Genomic DNA, 22,044 nt, shown 5'->3' with positions numbered 1-22,044 from the left:
GTCTGCTTACTTCACTGACAGAGGGGAAGATTAAATTGGGGAAGATTCGGGTCAGCCAAGATGACAAATGAAACGTTGTCAACCCTTTGAGCAGATGCTACTTTTCAGAGGAAAAGCAGCCACAACTGTAAGACACACTCAGTCACACTGATCTACATCTATTTGTCGTGCTGATAAGAAGCAGTCGCTTTTTTTGATAATTTAAATACCTCTGGCTTCACTCTATGGACATAGTTCTTACAATCTTGTAATTATGCCTGAACAGTGTTTCCTCAACCACACCCCTTAAAGGCATCTCCTGATTTTGAAAATGTGACTCCTGGAAGCTGTATTTTCTGGGAACTGGTGTTTCCAAGACACAGATAACACAGAAACATTTTGCATTTCATTTTTTAAACGCCTTTGGAACATTTGACTTTGGAAGGCTCTGACTTGAGTCTTTTTCATGCTTGTGTTTGGCAAGCTGGCCTCCTACACATTACAAATATTAAGTTAAAATTGCATGCTTATAATGTTTGGTTGAAGCATGAGTAAATCATGGTTTGGGTTTTTTTTACAGTTACTTGTGGAAGGAAGAATGAAGCTGCTATTTTTTTTCCTCCCTGGTTTACCATTTTCTACTGAAAATAAAAACAGGGAAAACTGGTATCACCAGCCAAGAAATCAGTGCTCTAGAGATTTTAAAATATCTGTCATTGAGAATTTCTCATTCTGAAAGTGACTGCTTTACAATTGATAAAATGCTTGAATGGGATCACACCTGAAAGGAAGAAAGACGACTAAACTAAAAAACCCTACCCCAACCCTAAACAAACACCAATACCAAAAAAAACACCCACCTATATGTGAAGTGGTGAAGAAATCTGCAGTTAACCTTCTGATAAGAAGGATGCTTTGGTTTTAAGGTTATTTCTACTGTTACTTAAGCACTGCTTAGATACTGTACCAAATGTACACAAGGATCTGCAATTTTTTCCTACTAGATTCAACTGCAGGAAAAAATTGTATTTTATCTTCACCCGGAATCAGACAAAGAGGAACCTGGGAAGGCTGCTGTAACGTGTCACATAGAAAACACACAACAGGAGGAAGGGGAGATGGAGTGAAGAACTCCTTAAGCCTTGAAGTTTCCTCAAACAAAACCTGTATTGCAAAGGAACACATCCTTCCCAGGGATAGTTATCTGCTCAGGTTTTACCCTCCCTCTACTTTTGCTGGGTGCCCTTGACGACAGTATTCCTGTCTCTGATTTTCTCTCTTGCCTGTAAAAAGAAAACAATTCCTCCCCTCACAATGATGATTCAGGGTTGTAAAGTGACAAGCAGATGCTAATCGGCATGATATGCAACAGTAAAATTTCTGTGAAGTCAATGATGAGGTCAGGAATGATCCAGATCAATCACGGGCATGTGAAAGAATGGAAGATACACAATGGGCTTGTGTTTGGTATTTGAGTTCAGTGAGAAATCTTGGATTTCCAAGGAAGTACACAAGCCAGGGCACTACAGTGGCTTTTCAGCTTAATTTGGACATGTTTTTTTAACCTCTTTACAGAAGTTCTGTAGAAGTGTAAAGAAGGCACCTTCAAAGCACTTACACCTCAGTTTACTGACCACAGAGACTGACGTTACCGTCAATAAAACAGGTGTTCCCTTCAAGATGATGCAAGTAAGTCACGAAGGTGGGTGAGGAAAGAGAAAAAAGCCCTTAAAGCCACCTCTTCTTTCCTTCTCCAAGGTCTACAGGAAGCAAGTGAATAAACAGGTTTCACTGTCACCTCTAAACTAAACCCCCCAACACTAAGAGAGGTTCTTTAGCACCCCGAAGACTCAGAGCAGCCATTAGCTGAACTTTTATCGTATCCTCGACGATATGTTTAAGCTATAAGGTAGCCTGCAACTTCTGAGAAACATCACTTTCAGCACTTGGAGCTGCGAGACGCTCCTTCCCCACGCAGTGCAGTCCCTCACCACCTCCTCCGGAAAGGGAGGAAAAAGAGGAAGACACACAAAAAATTAATAAACCAAAATAATCGCATCGACCCGTCACGCCGGGAGTGTGGCTAATCGCAAGGCACACAGTGCCGCAGGCGGGACACCCGAGAAGAGCCGGGGAGCCCTGGGCCGGGCCCGGAGAGCTCCAGGGTTCGGCGGGGGGAGGCGCGGAGTGGCGCGGAGCGCGGATTGGCTCCCCGGGCCGCGGGATCCTATATGCTGCGGGCAGGGAGCCAGCCGGCCCGGTGCGCCGGCTGGGGCGGCGGCAGCAGCGGCGGGGCTGAGTCCGGCTCCCCGCGGAAGAGAAGGGAGCTCGCTGTCCGGTCTCGGTGAGGTACGCGGGTCTGCGCGGGGTGCGTTCCGAGGAATTCCGCCCCCCCCTTTTTTTGTTTTTCCCCCCAGTTTGTTCACTGGTTGTTTCTCGTTTTTGTGTGAAGCGAGGAGCTGGGTGATTAAAGTTAGGGAATCTTTTCCTAAATGCTTTTTTAAAGTTATTATTTTATTTGCCCCCATCTTCGGCTGGTTTCAGGGGTTGTCTCTTTGGGGGGTTTCACCGTGTTTCCTGGAATTGCGGGTCCACGCTTTGGATAAAACTGAAGTTTCCCAGCTGCTTTGTTTAGAAGCTTTCAGCTCCAGACCGCATCCATTAGCTCCGTCCGCGGGTCCCCCGCTCCTGCCTTAAAAAGGAGGGTTTTGTTGGAGTTCGGGATTTCCAACTTCTGTGATAAATAAATGAGTTCCGGGATTCCGGGCGGTTTCAGTGCCTGTTTTGTGGAGCCTTCTAGCAGATTCCCCCCGTCTCTGGTCGGTGCCTGGCGATCAGTTACGTTGCGAAGCGAAGCAGCTAAACTTCACAAACTTTGTGTGGCCCTCTGCCTTCCTCATTCCCTGAAGCAAAGCTCAGAGCTTCCCGAGCGTTTCGGGTTGGAATAACTCATTCAAAGCAGTGTTCTTTCCTCGGCCCTTGTTCCGGCATCTGCTTCATCTTCCCTCCATTTATTTTTTAATTTTTTTTCTATGTGAAAAGTGTGGGGATGATTTTTTCCCCTACCCTCCCCCCCTCAATTCTTCCCACCTAATAAACTCGCAAATCCGGCTCAGCCCTTGGTTGCAACACGGAGACGCACCCCCGAAAGCGCTGGGACAACCCTCCGCCCTGGCCGCCGCGGTGCCTCCCTGGCCGGTGGAAGCAGGAACGGCGCTGCTGGGCGGCAGCAGCCCCCTCTCTCTATCCCAAACTATTTTCGGGGACTCTGTAGGGGAAAAAGTCGGCTTGTGAAAACGCGATAGGCGAAAGGAGAAGATCCTGACCGCGTTCAGAAAGCGAGTTTGCGTTGAGCTTGTTTGTGAAGCTTAAAAAAAAAAGAGAGATATCTTTATTTTTTCACTGTGTGCGCTCTTGGGCGGGCTCCGGGCGCTCCGAGTGTGGAAGCTGGAGGCGGGGAGGTACGAGGGTGAGGGCGGGCCGGCGCCCTCCTTTGTTCCCCGGAGGGGTGCCCGCATGGCCGAATACTGCTCCCTTTCCCCCTCCGTTCCCCCCCGTTTCCTGCTCCCTGGCTGCTGCCGGGGCTCCGGGGATGTCCCAGAGGCTGGGGTTGGGGGGAGGAGAGGCGGGGCGGTGTGAAAGCTTTGCGCTAATTTCGGGATTCGCGGGGGTGCCGGGATGCCGCTGGGCGAGGCGCGGCGGCGGATACAATCGGTGGAAACGCTGCGAAGGTTTCAAAGGATTTTGGGAGGGCTGGGATGTTTGTGCGCTGGGAGGCGGGCGTGGGGTGTGCGGGGCCGAGCCCGGAGGGGTGGGGGTTCTGGCTCCCCTCGCTGTAGGGAGCGTCAGAAACATCGTGAGGCTTTTCGTACTTTTAGCTGCTTCTGAGCAGTGTATGAGCACTTGGAGATGGGAGGCTGGCGCTACCCCAGTGTAAAGAATACATGAAGCACAATGGTAACAAAGCGCCGATAATGTTCCTCTGGCCACGCAAAGCCGGGAGCACTCGGTGTGTGCTGCAGCATCCTCGCCTGGGGATCTCCAAGCAGTAGTAGGGAAACTACTAGCACAGCTGTTGGAACTTATTTTATGTGATGGTGTTTGTTCTCACTTCTCCCCAACTCTTGCTTTTCTCCTAGCTGTGGGAAAGGGAGGATGGGCTTAGCAAAGGGATAGATTAGTTTTAAAAAGGGAAGATAGTTGTCTTCTAAAAGAGAATAAATGCTAGCTATTATTTTCCTTTGTTGAGCAGGGTGGGAAACAAATCACTGCTAAAAAGAGACATGGAATATTCTAGCAGCATTCCAGAAGGCTGGACCCTCATACAGAGCTGGGTGTAGCTCTGGTGTTTTGGGACTTACTGGTTCTGTACACAACTAGCCTTGTAGAAGCCGACCATCTGTTAGGTCTGGAAAGTATCTCAGTGGAAGTGTGAGCTTTTTCACTGGTGAAGTTTCAGAGGGTTTTTTCTGCTTGTAAATGCAGTAAGGCATTTACAAAGTAAATGTAGTAGGCAGTACCTGCTTCCTAGTTCTCTGCCACCAAGTGAATTGAACCGGTATTGCTTTCTGCTTTCTCTAAATTCCAAAATTATTAAGGAGCAAACTGGTTGCTCATGCTGCCCAAAGTAGTAGTTGGGACAGTCTCTGACATCTCACCAGACTGGAGTAGTGAGTAGGGAAGGTAGGAATGGTAATTCACCTATAGACTAGGGACAAGCACGTGAAGAACCCTGCAGGTCATGGCTTATCACTTGAAATGCTGGTGCCTCCTGTTCAGTGTTACTCTGCACCTAGTGTTAGGGCATCTGGGGTGTGCTAAGTGTTGCCCCATATCCTGTGGTTATCAGTCAATGCCCGAAGAATTGCCTAGGTAGGTAATTCTTTAAGGTGTCACTTTCTGGAAGTACAGAAGGACTGAGGGTGTGTATGGTATTGGGAGAACTTGTGGTGGTTTTGCTGTCACTGCAGTAGGTCTGCTGGGCCTTGGAACTGGCAGAAAGTGGTGGAGGGAACCAGAAAGTGATGGATTACCTTTGTACTACTAGCTCGTTCTTCCATGTGGCACCCGTATAGTTTAATAAAGTACCTTCCTTGGCTTCTGAGGATATGCAGATCTCAAGTGAGGCTGGCTGATTCTTTAGCAGACCTTGGTAATAATCTTTAAATTCCAGCGGGCAGCAGCACGGTTTGCTCTGTCAAGCTGGCTGAGAAGTGACAGCATGATTTTCCACTGGTACAGGAGGCACTATGTGTTTGGAATCTATTCCACACTTCAAAAATGGCATTCCAGATCCTGAACTAAGGATCCTGAGTCTTCAATGAAGAATTTATAGCCAAGGACACGTGAGAAGTTTCCTCTTTCGTAAGTTTTATGACTAGGATGTTGCCCTCTGTGGCAAGGTTGTGGTGGAGTACTATGGAAAAATCTTTGAAAGATGACATGTGACTTAAATTCTATAGTCAATGGGAAAAGCACCACAACATATAGAAATAGGATGCTGAAACAACCCCTTTGGTTTAGAATTGCAGCTTTTTAGAATGAACTTGTGTGAGTCCTGAAGTTTGCCTGTTGCTTGGGTGGCTGCACAGTCTGATATGCAAGCCACAATTCTAAGTTGAAGATGCTGCTGCTACATTGTCAATATCTCAGAAAATCTAACATCCCAGGATTGCTGAAACAACTTGAGGACAGATGAACCCGGAAGAAGAGAATGTTGTAAGTGACAGCAACTTTGAAGGACTGTTGAAGAGGGACATAGGGCTACGCGTTGCTGACCACAAGTTGCAAGAGTTCCTGCTTTGTAGGGCACACCAAGTTTGCTTACTGCAAACCAGTTGTGTGAGGTCAAGTTCAAATGTCTAGTACCATCTTCAGGTTGCTGAATGTAGCCTTAAACTGCAATAAAAAGTATTCAATCACTCAAAACTCCCAAGAATGCTGCCATGCTTGGAAAGTATGCTGTCACCTTTCAGGTGCAGCAATTCAACCTCACCAACTCAAGTGCAACAACTTTGAAATAAAGTCAATACAAATCATACTGTTGGATCAAGTTTTGTCAACACAGATCATACTGTTGGAGCTGCTTTGGGACATACTGGCAAAGGAAGGGGTTTTAGCGAGTTTCTGCATTTACAGGATGAATCAAATGGAACCTGCTGCCGCATCATACAACTTTCATTTCTCCATTTTTGCTTCTGCTGGGAACTGAAGAGGCTGGTACTGAATGATTTTAAAACTTGCCTTAGGATGGGAAGCTTAGAGCTCTTCAAACTGCTACTGGTGGTTACACCATTGCAGCTCCCAGCTCTTGAGTTAATTGTGTGAAACAATGTGGATGGATTCTTCTACTTGGTTAACTAAAGGAAGATTAGTCTTTTACTTTGTACTGTGTGCAGGGATGTGTGATCTATGTGTGCTAAGACTGAGTGCTTTTGCAACTCGTCCTTGTACCTTCTCTGTCTTTCCAATAAAGCATTTATTCACCTCATTTTTAGTAGGAAACCCTCATAGTGGGTGAAGGTACAGAGCATTTCTGAGGTTCTGACTGCACCATCTGCAAGACCTCAGTCAAGTCCAGAGGTGATCACAAGTACTGACTTACTGTGTTGTTCTCAAGGCTCAACTTTCTAGAATGATCAGGGTTCTCTAATGAATGTCTCTGGTTTTGCTTCTGATCCCATCTTGATAGCTTCCTCCTAGAGTCCCCTGACTAGGGCCTGTGGTCTGTCTCCCAGTGAATTCCATTTCTGGTTTCTACTCAGCTGTTTCTCTGAGCTGTCCTCACAGCAGTTCTCAGTCTGATGCTGAGTGTATGCTGGTCCTGCACGTAGTTCAGTTACACTCTTGGGCTTACGTTAGTCTTGAAGTGTGTGTATACATATGTGCATATATCCAACAGACAGTTTTATGTGCATCAAAATACTATTTTTTACTGGCTCTTGATGTTATTAAATAGTGTGACCTGCTAGTCATTTCTCCTGAACAGACAAGTACTTCGGGTTAAATGCAAATGCACAACTTCCTTCACTTAATTTACAGACTCTGTAGTCTTGGAGAAATATTATGAAGCATGTTGGGTGTGTTTTGCAGCTCCTTTGTTTGACTTTTCTTATCTGATTTGAATCTTGAAGGTAGGCTTGAAGAATTCTTTTAGTCCTCTATTCTGTGGCTTGTTAGAGCCAGCAAGAAACACTCAGTGAGGGCACTTCAGCTGTGGTAAGGATGCTGCTCCTGCATTACTAGAGCTCTCAGAAGGGCTTGTGGGGAGTGTCAGTTCTTCGTGCTTTTCTGCTGTGAGCCTATGCTGCTCCTGCTCCCTGTATTTTACAACAATGAGCAGCAGCAGCATCTCCTGTTCTGGCCTTGTTGCACTGCAGAAGAGGCTGTGTAAAAGGCTAAAATTCTCCTTTGTTCCCACTGAAGTAGGAGAGGGTTAATGGGATTCATCCCAGCCAGTTTGCAGACAGGCTTAAACAAAACCTTGCCCCATATTATTCCAGCCAATCTGAAGCTCCTTTCTATATGCTGAGGTGGTTCTTGACCCACTTCATTGTAAAATCTGAGATGCTTGTGTCTTTGACTTGCACAAAACAAACCTGGAGACCACCAACATGGATGTAGGAGCTGTCTGTGGCGAATGTTTGTCTGTGGTGAATGTTTGTAATTTGCAAAGAGCCAACATAATCTGATGTGAAATTTGACTGTCTCAAACGATTTAAAACGTGAAACCTACATCAAAGCCTTGAAACTTTTGTAGCCTCAGAAAGTAACTGAAACTGACCTTAGCTGAACTTTCACTACAGAAGGGAAGGGTTAGTAGTCATATGGACCGAGAAGGAGGTGCTAACAGTGCTCGCTTCTGTCAGCAGCTGTTGCAACTGCAGAAAACTATCTCCTCAGGCTTTTCTGGTGACCAGCTCTTCCAGGAGCCTTAGCTTTAGCAAAACTTTCCTTGCTGTTTTCTTTAACCCAACCTGTCAGTCACTCACCAAGAAATGGTGGTGTATTTTGATGTAGATAGCTAGAGACTGGAGAAGGCAAACCTACCAGGTTTGGATGGTATCTGTTTGATAGCAGCTTGACTTTACTCAAACTGTGTATGTACCTCTTAACATAATGTTTCTAGCATGTTTATTCAGTTTTAGCTTTAAAAGTATTCGGGGACTTTTTTATTCCAGTGGAGTCAATGCTTTCAGAGTTGCAGTCTGGAAGTAAAGAAATGGACAATCTGATGCACTTGCTGTTTCTAGATAATGATTTGCCTAAAGTTAGGGTGACTCTTCAAGGTGCTAAAAGATCATTAAGGTCCCTTCCAATCCAAACCATTCTGTGATTTATGCTTCTATGGAAAATGCTTATAGTGCAGACTTCACCTCTATGCTGCGTTTGTGTGTATTAAGGCAGCTTTAGTAAATTAGTGCTAAACTACCCCAAATGGGAATTAGTATATTGAGAAAACAATTGAAGTACAAATACTTAAACAAGAAGCAAATATTTGGTCTGACAGGCTGCTCTCTTGGTTCAAATAGATTAACTTCCTATTATTAAAAGAAAACCCTTTCAATGAGACTATCTAGGAAGCAGATAGGATCATTAATAGTTCTTCTATTCTCAGGTGCTAGTAGAAAGCAACATTTCTCTCTCAGCTTGAGTTGCTTGCAGCTACACACAGTGGTGAACAGGAAGGGCTGAAACTGAAGAAGACATGATTCTGTTAAGGGCAAAGGGAACAGTGTGTGTGCAGTGACTATCTGTTTGTGAGTAACATGTGGGTCTGTGGGCCTAACAGAAGCTGAAGTGGACTTGAGCAATATTTGTTCTTGGTAATCTCAAGAAGAGGGCTTTGAAGCAGTGTGGTGGCAGCTCCCCTACATCTGTAGGGGTGATGATCGTTACATGGTCAGCTTAAAGAGGTTATCTTCTTTAGAGGATTTTTTTTACAGAGCAGAAAACTCATAATTTAATTATATATGCAGATGCTTTCTTCGATATGATAGAAATACGGGGTTTTTTTTTTTCCATGGAGCTACTTCTGTTCTAGGCTGATCCTGTTGTTGCTTTAAAAAGACCATCTTAAATTACTAGGAGGCCTTTGTGTGTAGGTGTGTGCTATGCTTGAGGTACATCTTTGTACATGGTGGATTCAGCGTTAGACCATGTGCTTGCTGGCTGTGTTATGTGGCAGGGAAAATGTGGCCTTGAAACTAAAGACCTGGGTTCTTTCCCTGGCAACAGTTAAAATGAGTTCACACTGTCTAGTATCCTCACATGTAGGATTAAGATCTGATTTGCTCCTTGATTTCTGTAACATCTGAAGAACTGAAAGGCAGGCTGTGTTCCTGACTATGTGACTTGTCTAACTGGAAGAGCTTTTTAATGAAAGTGCTCTTGTTACTGACTAGGTGCTGTTAGGATGGGAGCTAGCACTAGTGTTTTGCTGCAGCCCAGCTTCCTTGAGCTCTTGTGTATGTGGCTTGCAGGTAGACAAGTAAACCTGCAGGCTTGTCTCCCAGGGCTCTGTGTAGGTTTGGGAACAACCATTGGAGAAAAAGACTTGATGAAGGGGTGATCCAGGGCTGCGCTCATGCTCAGCTGTGTATAGACTATAGATTGTGTCTGGCTAGAAAATAAGCATCATACTTTGCTAAGGTGAATGAGCCACACTTGAGAGGCAAGCTTATACAGTAGAATGATTTGAGACATCTAAATGGGCTGACTTAAGTTAAATCTGGAGACAGCTAGTCTAGTAGAACACTAAAAATAACTCCATCAGGTTCTGTACCCTGTAAGTTAACCAGTATCTGACTTAACCTTTTAAATTCCAACATGTTTTATAATCACTGATCTAAAATTAAAAACCCTCAATGCTTTGGCACACCCCCCCCGCATTTCAATTTACAAATCAAACTCCTCATTTGTCTGTCTTCCTGCCGTAGTGTCCACATGCTAGTGACATACATAACAACCAAATTTTGACTGTAAACTCTTGCTTCAAAATGGGAGATGCATCTGGGCTATGATGCTGAGTGGGGATCACAGGCTAGGAGAGCGGATGAGAGAATATTTACTCTGGAGTTAGAAACTTACAACGCAGAACTAGGGTAGCAAAGTCAAGCGTGGTACAGAAACGGCCATGATACAACAGTGTTAGCCTTCTGTTTCAATGAGTCCTTCATACAGCTTAGCTCATGGTAGTTTTTGGAAAGTATTCCTACTAGCAAAAGAGTTTCAAAGGGAGATCCCCATAAAAAAGCAGCTTAAATTAATTTCCTTGTAATTACTTGCCAGTGTTAAATTTTACTTCCTCTTAGTTTAGCAGCTAGAATGGAAAATCTGCTTCAGGTAATTGGCTTGATTGGCAGGTATGGCCTGTAGACTGGTACAGAACTAAGGTTTGTGGGGAAAATAGGCAAGCAATAGCATCTCTAGATCTAGCTGCAAATAAATATTTGAATGGGCTTACTTAAAATGGGCAGCAGAAACAATTACTGATTATGTGTGACACTGTAGTTCATCAACTTTAAAGTGCTATGAAACAGGAATTCAGAATTAATGTGTAACTAGAGTAGCTTGCATTCTCTTGTCTGCCAGCGTTGAGCTTTGGACTGGATCCTTAATGGCTTCCTCTGGCATGGCAAAAACTGTTCTCTTCACCTTTGAGTTGCGGTCAACCTTCAGCTGAAAGCTGGCCATGTGTAATGCAATGCTCTTGCAAGATCACCTGGAATATGCTTTTTGTGAAGAGATGAATGCGCTAATGTGAGGGGAATCCTTTTTGCAATGCCTTTTTTGTGGTCCTTACTTGCTTTTGCAGGCAAGGTGTATTTATAGTATTCTGCAATTAAGTGATATATAGTAACTAGAAATTTTTTTACACCATGCATACAGAAACTTGGAGATGAGATTCCAAATATTAATGGAAATGATCCACTATAAAATTTGAGGGGGAGCGTTCTAAAGGTTATACAAGTGACGATTGAAGTCTCGTCTGTGAAGCAGGAAGACTAGTGCTGTCAGATGTGTTCTCTGCACCCTATGGGTAACATTAACAGCTGCAGTAATGTCCTGTGCCCTGTTGCTGCTTGTCTTTGCCTTGGCTCATGGGACTCGAAAGGAACATGTACCAGTCTTGCATTTCTTTGAACCCTGGCACTGTAAAGGTCAACTTGCACAGATGCAAACTGCTGTTCAGTAGAGCGTTAGATCTCTGCCAAAACAGATGCAATGGGTTGTACAGCAGGTACCAGTACAGACTTTGTAGTTGTGTCTTGGAGTGCTGACTTGCCTGTGTGAAAGTTCAGGATTTAACTCATTCTTCTCAGAAAACAGGCACATGTGGCATCAGTTGTGTCACTCTGAAACTTCTGAATATTACTTTTACTGTCAGAACAAGGCGCTGGCTCTCTTCACCCAACATGCTTCACATGAAGCAATGAATTTCATGTTGGTGCTTGTTTTGTGCAAAAGCCCTTGAAATTTTGACAGGTGCCCACTTGCTATCTGTCTGCACAGTAGGTGCTTCAGGGAGCTGATCCTCATGACAGCAACTTCCGAAGGCAAATCTGTCCATTCTGGCAGATGCCTTCATTTAGATTTGTTTGTAGCAGTGGGGAAGCTTACTGCTTACTTGTTCTTGACTGAGTGATTGTAGAACTGTCTTGGTTGGAAGGGACCCTTTAGATCAAGTCCAGCCATCACCCTAAGCTGCCAACCACCATTAAACCATGTCCTTCAGTGCCATATCTAACTGTCTTTCAATTACCTCCAGAGATGGAGACTTCACCACTTCCTTGCACAGCCCATTCCAAAAATTAACAATCCTCTCTGTGAATAAGTTTGTCCTAATATACAGTCTAAACCTCCCCAGCACAACTTGATACCATTTCTTCTTGTCCTATCACTTTTCACTAGGGAGAAAGCTAAGCTCCTGCCTTTCCACAACCTCTTTTCAGGTAGTTGTAGAGAGCAATTAGGTCTCCCCTCAACCTCCTCTTCTCCAGAATAAACAACCCCAGTTCCCTCAGCTGTTCCTCATAACATTTATTCTCTAGGCCCCTCAACAGCTTTGTCACTTGTCTCTGGATGCACTCCAGCACCTCAATGTCTTTTTGGTTAGTGAAGTTCCCAAAACTAAATACAGTATTCAAGGTGGGGCCTCACCAGCACAAAGTACAGGGTACAATTACTTCCCTACTCCTACTCACCACACTCTTCTTAATACAAGCCAGGATGCTGTTGGGCTTCTTGGCCACCTGGGCACACTGCTGGCTCATTCAACTGGTTGTCAATCAACACCCCCAGGTCCTCTGCCATGCAGCTTTTCAGCCACTCTTCCCCAAGCCTATAGCATTGCTTGGGGTTATGATCCATATGCAAGACTTGGCACTTGGCTGTGTTGAACTTCATGCCATTGGCCTTGGCTCATCAATCCAACCTGTCCAGGTCTTTCTGTAGGGCCTTCCTACTCTCCAAGCAGATCGACACTCCTGCCTAGTTTAGTGTCAGTGAACTTACTGAGGGTGTGCTCAATCCCCTCATCCAGGTACCTTCAGAATCATTTAAGGAGTTTATGTTTTGGAAGGTGCCTGATGTTCACATTCTGAAGGTCGGGTGTCTGAGTATAAGAAATTATCAATACATGCACAAAAAGCATTGAAGGACAGTGATACTGCCATCCTAGGAAACTGCACCCTGACTGCAAGGAAGCTGAAGGACTTGCAGGTAAAGCTAGGTATGAGATGGCAGAAGATGGGTTATATGTGCTTGAAACAACTTTGAAAGCTACTGAAGGTCATCCCAGCATTAGTGTTCCACTGATGCAGCATATATGACCTGACTCTAAACTTTTTGTAGATCTTTATAACACTAGACTGATTCTTTTTGTTAATCTCAATGTCATTGTAAATATATTTTCCTACAGGATAACTGTCCAAATTGGCTTTCATTTCTCACCAGCTTTGTACTGAACAAGACAGTGGATGTCTTGATGTTACTTGAAATTTTCTCTGCAGACTGTGTACTTGTGTTTTCCTTCCATCCTGGTGCTCATGAACTGTGTAGGAAGGGAGGCTTAGCCAGGTACCTTACTCGATCTTCTTTCCTGAGTGACCTTCTGTCACCCTGGCAAGGAATCCTGGGACTGTCAGGTGTGTAACTTGATCAGTGTTTCTGTTCAGCTTTCTTTTGTGATACAGCTCCTAAGAGGAATCTGAAGATTAATTTGAAAGCAACTTAATGTATAAGAAGTTCTTCAAATATTTGGGAGTAAAGGAGGAGGAGGACATAGGCCAGGGTAGAGATGACAGCATGATTTTGTGAAGACATTTTAGCAATGGCAGAATGGTTGATAAGAGGATCCTGGGTTACATGATTTTGTAGCTAAAGCTGTAAACAGCCATGTCCATTGAGGCTTTGCTCCCATTGACTTAAGGACATACTCTTTTACCCTTTAATTGGTCAATCAGAAGGGAAAAATTTGAGAAACATGTAACTTTGTTTTGATGGCTTATTTGATGTGCTAGCTTGGAGACTTCCTTTGATCTTTACATAAATCAGTACTGCTGGAGATGGAAGAGTTGAATTTCATAGAAGCTATAAATACTGTTTAAATTGCCCAGACACCAAACATGGAAAAGAAGTTTTAAATTTTACTTGGAAAACAAAACTCTAACATGCCAAAAAATGTGTTCATTGAGCCTTGAAGTTCCTTTCTAAACAGATTTTGAAAGCTTCAAGAAAATGAAACATGTTTCTTCAGGATTATCTCACCACTAGGTTTAGAAATCTGTCTGAGTTAAAATCCAGGTAGCACAAATCTTCATCTCTGCAGCTTTAACTGCAGTGTCTGCTTATGTCATCGCTGGTCAGGCGTGTTCCTTTGGTGCTGTAGAAGTGGTGTTGCAGCTTAAGTCCACATGACATCTGAGGTCTTCCAGCAGGATAGAGCATCTTTACAGTGTGCCTTCAAACCTGGACATCTCACTCCACTATCAAACAAGCTGATCTGGAATAGCTGGTGTGACAGGACTATCCTGATTTTTGACCAAAAGCTTCTCCTCAGGCTTCAAGTTTTCTGTATATCACAGAGCCTGGTAGTAGCCTTAAAATGCAAAATACTGAAAACTTTGTAAACAATGATATATCTTATCTGACTTTACAGAGGAGATCCTTGAGTCTTGTTTTGTGCACTTGCATTAGGCTCTAGACACAGCTTGGCCTGGATAACTGTTTGCTGAAAAAAGCTGAGGAGCTGAATTTGGCATGTTGAGCAACTATATATGCTTCAGAGCTGTTGCAAGCTGTGAAGGTCTTTGTGGTGGGATGAGAGGGTAGGGTCATGGGAAGAGTGGGTATAAGGTTGTCTTCAACTTGCAGATGCAAGCTCTTGGTTGACCTCAACCATCACGTAGAACTGCACCCTTCAGCACAGCCAAAGACATGGATGAAAACCAGCAGCTCTTTAGATGAAATCTCTTTGAAACTAGCTAATATTTGAAGTGTTCTTTCTGATAGATCTTCTGAACTTTGTTTATCCAAGAGTCCTTGAATTGTGAAAGGGACAGTTGCTACAAGCTGATAGTAAAAATGTTTCTATTGGAAATTGTTTCCTGGAGTATCCTGTGCAGAAAATTATCCGTTATGATCTTTGATCTAACCTACATGTTCTGCAGGGATGTGGTATGTCAACTCTATTACAGATTAATTGAAGCCCGGTCTGTGTATTGTACCACGTGATGAAATTTGTAGCTGGGAGCTGTGGGGTACCCTCCCTTTGTGGTCTTAGTCTCTCTTGTGTTTAGGTTTCTATCAGGATGGTGGCAGCTGGAAAAAAATCTCCCTGTTGGCATCTCTTTTGTGTGAATGTTGTCTCTTCATGGTTCTTCTCATGGTGTTTCATGTATGAGCTGTCTCTGTTTCTTTAGGGTCTATCTTGTCTGTCTCTCCTCAGTGGACTTTGAGATTAACTGTCTTAGAATTAACTTCATACTGTCGTTTCACACATGGACTTGGGTGGATGTTTCAAAGTAGCTCCCTAAGGCTCTGCTTTTCCACAGTGGTCACTCTACAAACTACCAAATTTGCATAAGAAACTGTGCTAACTCCACTCTCATCCCAGAATATATACTTGCATGCAGAATACAGAATTGTAAATGGTTCCTACATTCAGATGACAGCTGTGCTTGTGGTAATACTGGAAGGTTAAATAACAAACCCCTTTAGGGAAAGGTAGGATTGCTGCAGGATGAAAGCAGTACTTGCAACTGGGGGAATACCCCATGCAGTTATGAGTCTTAAATCTACAAGAAAGGAAGGTACCTACAGGAGGCTATGGCTGCTTGGTTCTCCTAGTATCTCTAATATGAGAGTAGATCTAAAAGCATCCAAGCTTAATTATGGTCAGAAAAAATGACTGTTGAGCATGGTTTTTTATCTCTGTTCCATATGTTCCCTCTTGCTGTGGAGAACACATTGGTGTGTTGCCCTTTGTTTTCCCCTTGGAATTATAAGAATCAGTTGGCAGTAAATAGCTCCAGTGGTGACAAAACCCCCTTTCTGTTCAGGGAAGGAGAGTGTGATTAAGCCTAAAGGATGGGTCTTGCAAATGGGCTATAAAAAGTGAAAATGAAAGAGGCTACTTGTGCATTACCACCTTCAATAGAAGTCTGCAGGCTTTTTGGGGGGGGGGGAGGGGAGGGTGTGAGGGGGTGGGTAATACAGGCCTCCTTCATTTTCATCAGTATTGCTCATCTATAATTGTAGAACTCTTAAATCCTATCTAGGAGGTATGTTTCTGAAATTCTGAAAAATTTCTGGCTACTAAAGGCTAATCTAATTCCCCTGAACTAGATCAAGGAAATAACAGAACAGACTGCCCCAGCCTTCAGTCAGTTGATTTTATGGCTTGTTTATTCAAGGAAAGTCTTCAGGTTTCTGTGTAGTTTCCCTGAAATTCAAGGAAGGAGGTACATGGGAGAATCTATGCGCTTCTGTCCCCTGCTATCTGCTTTGTAATGAAAGCTGTTTCCAGGGCAAGTTCTGTGTTTTGTGGGGTTTTTTTATCTCTTTCTGGGGGCTGTTCTTCTGCAGTGGCAATAACAGTCAAGATTAGGTTCAGTGCTAGTGACTTCTATCACGTCCCATTTGCTGTGCTGACTGTTGCCAAAACATATTATCCAAACCTAATCTAAAAGTTGTATTTGGTGACTAGGATTCCTGTTTTTACCAAGATTAAACTTCACTTCAAGTGCTTAAATAGATTGAAAGTAAAGGGAACAGAAGCTATCATGATGGCAGGGGGGAACCTAAGTGCCTAGGCTGAGTCTCCAGGTTCTTTTTGTTATGTTTTTCCCCCCAGTGTTTTAAATTAATTGAGGGAGATGATGCTGAGCATTTGTGCTAACTATCCAGCTTCATGCAGACTACAGATTCTTAATTTTTTTAAAAAGAGCACAAGTGCGTGCCTTGGTCAGAGGGGAAAAACAGGACTTATCCTTGATCTTTGGAAGCAGTGGGTGTTTTCAGACGCCCTCCTCCAAAAGGAGCTATTTAAAGTCTGGATTTCTGTAACACTCCAGCTTGTCTGCATCTCTGCTTCATCTGAAACCAGAGGAGGCTTTGCAGTAGCGTTCTATTGTGAAGTTGCTGAGTTTATAACTCTGAGGTGTATTGTTTAACTTCATTTCCAAACTAAAGGGTTTATACTGATACTGTAAAAAGCGCTGACTAGTCACCGAACTGCCCATACAGCTTTTCTGTTGTCCACTATGGTCTGCAAGCCTCCAATGCAGTTTCCACTAGGAGCAGCCAGCCCCTTTCCTGCAGCAGATAACTGCACCACAACATTGCTTCAAGCTTTCTTATCTCTGTGTTATGATACCTAGTTGCAAGACATTGTGTGGGTAAAACAACCTCACAACGTTGGTGGTGTGCATGTAACTTCTAACGTACAGTGATAGCTTGTGTTGTCTTGTTTCATGAGTTGTGTTTCTGTGCAAGAAGAGCATTCCCCCTGATGCTAGTCCATCTTAGATTTCTTGCTTGACAGAGCTTGCCCTATTCTTGGCTGTTCAAAGGGTGAACCCTGTAACTTCTACTTCAGGCTATTCTTGTTAGATAGAAGAGGCTACTGGCTACAAGAACTTAAGTTTACAGACTGCAGGGTGAGAAAGCTGGACTTGGGTGGCTTTTTGTGCATTGGATCTTTTTCTTTACTAAACCCCTAGTTGGTAGCAGAGCTGTTTGGCCTTAATAGATGTATCTGTGACGGGGGGGGGGGCGGGGGCTAACTGAGGAGTCTGTGGGCCTGCCTGGTGTGGTCTGCTGCATAACCTGCCTCAGTCACGGCTTAGGTTATAAATAAACTGTCTCTACCATCAGCTAAAAAGTAGAGGTCCTAGGCTGATACGTGGGATTTTTGATAATGGATGCCACTGGAGCACAGTGGCAATAATGGCACTGTTCAGCCATCCTCAGCCTGGCTGTGGCAGACAGCTGTTTCCCTCCAACAAACCGGGACTGAGGCAGAACAGTGTTGCCCTGGGGCTCTGCAGGCCTGGAAGGTGCTGGGTGAGGCTATAGAGGGCTGGGGAGGAAGGACAAGTATGCCAAGGGGAGGTGGTGCCTTCCCTTGGTGCAGAGGCTGTGGCCCCCTGAGGAGCCAAGGTGCGGGTGAGGCAGTACTGAGGTGTGGGGGTGCCCTGCCTAACCTGTGCCCCCACAGTCTTTGGCCAGGCTGGAGCAAGAGCTGCCTTGCTCACCTCCTTTCCTGTCATCTCAGGTCCTTCTTGCTGAGAGCCTGGTCAAGGGGAGGTGGCAGCACAGGGACCTGCAGTGGCTGTGAGGGAGATGAGGCCTGTTCTGGCTGTGGTGGCCCGGAGGCCCCATGTCTAGGAGCAGTTGCAGGTCTAGGCCACCCAAGGACAACTTGTAAACTCAGTTATTTGTGGAGTGTGGTTTCCCTCCTAGTTTAAAAGAATTTACTCAGAATGTTGTTATCTATTGTTTAACACCAGGTTTTTCTAAGAAAGTGTATTGTGTCAGAACTGAAGGTGCTCTCTCAGGTTCCCCTTCTCTGCTAGCTTCTCACAAGCTTGTTCTAGGCCACTGACATCCTGTAACTTGCTGCTGGTCTGTGGGGGGTTTGTTTTTGGTTTTTTGGGGGTGGTGGGTGGTGTTGGTGGGTGAATGATCGTGAGTGAATGAATAGTCAACTTGCTTCTACAACCACACTTAAAACTAGCTGTGTTAATGTCAGGTCACTAAAACCTTTCTCTTCTTCTCCCCTTAAAACCGGTAGGTGTTAGTCGTCATGGAGAAACACATGAGAAGATCCAGTTAGAACTGTAGTGTTCACTTCAAAATGCCCCAAAGGGAAAATCCTCATCTGCAAGTCTCATCTTTCAAAACAGTCTGCATTCTGTCAATCAAAGAAAAACATTTTTTGAGAAAGATGATGACTTGTGAATTCTGTGAACAAAGCTGGCTTTATGAAGATACGGAATGAAAGACAACATGCCCTACAATGGACACTTATCTTGAAGGGGGTGACAGTGTGCTCTTGAACTAAAAACACAGGCACTGTAAAAACACAGATCCTGTACAAGAATAAGGATTATAAAAACTGTATCAGAATGTTTGTTAGTCCCAGAAGAGTCAGGAAATGCCATTTTTTGCAGATAATTGCCACTTGCTTCATACTGTGTCTCATGATTTTTTGGGGACCATTTGATAATCACATTGTGAGCCATATGAAGTCCTATTCATACAGATACCTCATAAATAGCTACCATTTTGTGAACGACAGCCTGTCTATCAGCAGGGATAACTTGGACAGAGTATCAAGCTACCAATACTTGATCAACCACAGAGAAAAATGTTGGCAGCAGGATGTCCTTCTCCTGTTGTTTGTGAAGACTTCTCCTGAAAACCGTCATCGGAGGGATGCAATTAGACAGACTTGGGGGAATGAGGAGTATGTTCGTTCTCACCTTAATGCCAACATTAAAACTCTTTTTGCTTTAGGACAACCAACAGATCATCTCCAGAAAACACAGATGCAAAGAAAGCTTCAGCTGGAAGACCAGAAATACAATGATTTGATTCAGCAAGACTTCTTGGATACTTTTCACAATCTTACTCTTAAATTGCTTTTGCAGTTTAGCTGGGTGAACACCTACTGTCCTCATGCCAGGTTCATTATGTCTGCAGATGATGATATATTTATCCATATGCCAAATCTTGTTGCTTATCTCAAAAGTCTAGCACAAATGGGTGTTCAAGATCTCTGGATTGGTCGTGTCCATCGCGGATCTCCTCCCGTAAGAGACAAGAGTAGCAAATACTACGTTCCCTATGAAATGTACCAGTGGCCCTCATATCCTGACTACACAGCAGGAGCTGCATATGTAGTATCAAATGATGTAGCAGCTAAAGTCTATGAGGCTTCATTGACTCTCAATACAAGTCTTTATATAGATGATGTTTTCATGGGTCTCTGTGCCAATAAAATGGGAATTGTACCACAATATCATGTATTTTTTTCTGGGGAAGGAAAGGCTCCATATCATCCCTGCATTTACAAGAAAATGATGACATCTCATGGACATGTAGATGATCTTCACGAGCTCTGGAAGCATGCTACAGATCCCAAAGTTAAAAAATACTCTTCAGGGATTTGGGGTAGAATATACTGCAAACTAGTCAATATTATGCTTCTCTGTAAACTGTACTATGAGGACACGTATCCTTGTTCAGCTGCATTTTCTTAGTACTTGAACATATCTGTTGAAGATCCACTGAGCCAAGCCCGAGCAACAACTTTTTAGCTGTTTATTCAAAATAGATGTAAACATGGAAAGAGGTAAAATTTAAATGTGAATAGCTGGAGGGGGTGGGAGGGAAGATGGCCACAAATTGTGTTCAGGAATGCCTGTTGGATTAGCTCTTCTGTTGTACTGCAACTTTTTACATGTAGCCTGGTTTCTTTATACTCTTCAAGGCATGCAAGTCTGGATTAAATGAACTACTGTGGACTTTTAGACTCTGAAATACTTGGTGAAAATGTCTGTTACTTTGAACTTCTCAGTAGGTCTTAAGCTCTTTTACAAAAGCTATGTGAACTAAGGCAAATGATAAAACCAGAAAATACCCTATATCAAAATGGAGTAGACCTTTCAAAACATGAGGAAAATAGAACTTTTGACTTGATGAATGAGTACCACAGTAAGTTAAGGCAATGTAAGCTGGTTACAACTGAATGTTTCATAGAAAATAAGTCTGGACCTGCACAATTGACAAACGGTGAGTTCTAGAAGTGAAGACCTGCTACAAGTGTTTCCTCAAAGCTCCCTGAATCTTTGAAATAGGGAAACTGTTTGATTGCCCTCTGACTTGGTGGTTGCAGGTAACGAAGTAGCTTCCTTTAGATCAGGACTGAACTTCAAAGGATAATTATCACTCAGGTGACTAGTTTTGCTACTCTCAGCCTTCTGAAAACCGAAGCAGTGCGTGTAAACAGTCCAGTCTTTAGTAAGCAGGTAAGCTGAACAAGTTTTGTTGTAACAATGCTTGTGGTTTTCAGTATTTGTGGTTCTAAAGGTGAAAAGCAAGCAAAAGTCCCCAAGAATGTTACTTACAGTTAAGCTGTTAACTTTAAAAAGCAAAATTTCATGCTTGTACTTAACAGGGATGATACTTTCTGTACAAAGTTTGACTTCACAGTGAAGGGAGATGGTGATCCACAGAAATGCAGTGCACAAATCAAAATCACCAAAATATTTCCCCTGAAGTCTTAAGCACAAGATTGTCTTGAAAATTTCAGGGTAGTTTGTGTCCACAAACCCCTGTATCTTGAATATTTACTTCAATATGAGTATCACCTGCAGGAGGAAGAAAACACCTGTGCATTGTGAATCAGGCTAGAACTAAGAGATGCTCAAACTCCAGCCATTGAGTTGTACTGTGATGCTGTACAAATATCACAGAGAAACAAAGCTCTAAGATGCCTACAGTCTTTCTTGTTGTAGCTCACTAATGGTGTTTTCACAGACTCTCAGGATAGCTATTTTAGTTACCGGTTGCCAGACCTGTGGTAGCTCTTCCTGGCACAGACACAGCCCACACATGGTATGGTCTGATAGCGTTTGTCAACTAATTGGATGCTGAAATAAGTTCTAGTGGGGATAGTGTCACTACTTCTGGAAGCTTGAATGAGTCAAACTTCTCAGCAGGGGAGTAACAATGCAAGAGCTCACAAATTACTAAGCACCTGTTGGCAATGAGCTAATTCCAGGAGCAGTGCTGCTTGCTTTCTGTCTCAAGACTAGCCTGAAGCTTCTCATGGTGTGAAGCAGGGAAGTACTTCATCTGTGTCTTGTGACTTTACTGTAGAATAGCTATTACAGGACTTAGCAGTTTTAAGCTACAAGTAGTAAACCTAAATTACTACTGCTTTTGGAGTTGTGCTGCAGGTTTTCATGGTTTGAATAGGTAATAGTATATGCTAGTGTAGACAGCATGCAGGTGTGAGCTTGCTGACTGTTCCCTAAGCTGCCATTTCAGATGGATGGTAGGTAGCTACTGGAATCAAGTGAAATACAAACTTTATGTAGCTTGTTTTCCAGAAGGAAAAGAAAAAGAATCTGGACTGCACCAAAGTGTTGGGTATATAGAGAGCCCACAGATAGATCGTTAGTGTCAGAATGATGAAGAATGTGACAACTATACTTCAGAAAAAGCTAAACCCAATTCTTGTTCTTGCTATAGATAGATTGGTTTTACTACTGAGGATGTGTGGTTTTAAAAGAAACAAACAACCCCCTCCAAGACAACACTTACACAGCCTGTTGACTTACAGAGAAGTATATGCACATAGAGATGAAGTATTCTGTACTGAAGGAAAGCTGCTTCGTTACATCTCTGACCTTGTGAGCCATTTAAATCAACCAGCTGCACAGCAGAACAGCACTACTAGAACAAGCCACCTTGTTCACTGTAGGGAAAGAGGGTCTTTGTATGCAGTATGCAATCAAAATGTACAACTAAGATTACAGTTTTTCCAGCATG

At 43.6% G+C, this 22,044-nt stretch overlaps 2 protein-coding genes across 2 annotated transcripts in view; one reads left to right on the top strand and one right to left on the bottom strand.

The window, feature by feature from the left end:
• The window catches only part of MCF2L2 (MCF.2 cell line derived transforming sequence-like 2), a gene marked incomplete at both ends in the record, with an annotated part of 141,691 nt that overhangs the window by 59,299 nt on the left and 60,348 nt on the right, over positions 1–22,044 (bottom strand). The gene's annotated exons all lie outside the window — the stretch shown is intronic.
• B3GNT5 (UDP-GlcNAc:betaGal beta-1,3-N-acetylglucosaminyltransferase 5) lies at positions 18,612–19,748 on the top strand (the record flags this gene model as incomplete). The annotated part of the gene is made up of 1 exon (XM_084267615.1): positions 18,612–19,748. The coding sequence occupies one exon, from the start codon at positions 18,612–18,614 to the stop codon at positions 19,746–19,748; it is 1,137 nt and encodes a 378-aa protein (XP_084123741.1).

The sequence above is a fragment of the Gallinula chloropus genome (genome assembly GCF_964237585.1).
Source record: "Gallinula chloropus genome assembly, chromosome: 8".
NCBI classification, from domain to species: domain Eukaryota; kingdom Metazoa; phylum Chordata; class Aves; order Gruiformes; family Rallidae; genus Gallinula; species Gallinula chloropus.
The sequence above is the reverse complement of the archived record's forward strand: the minus strand, read 5'-3'. Positions and strand labels throughout refer to the sequence as shown.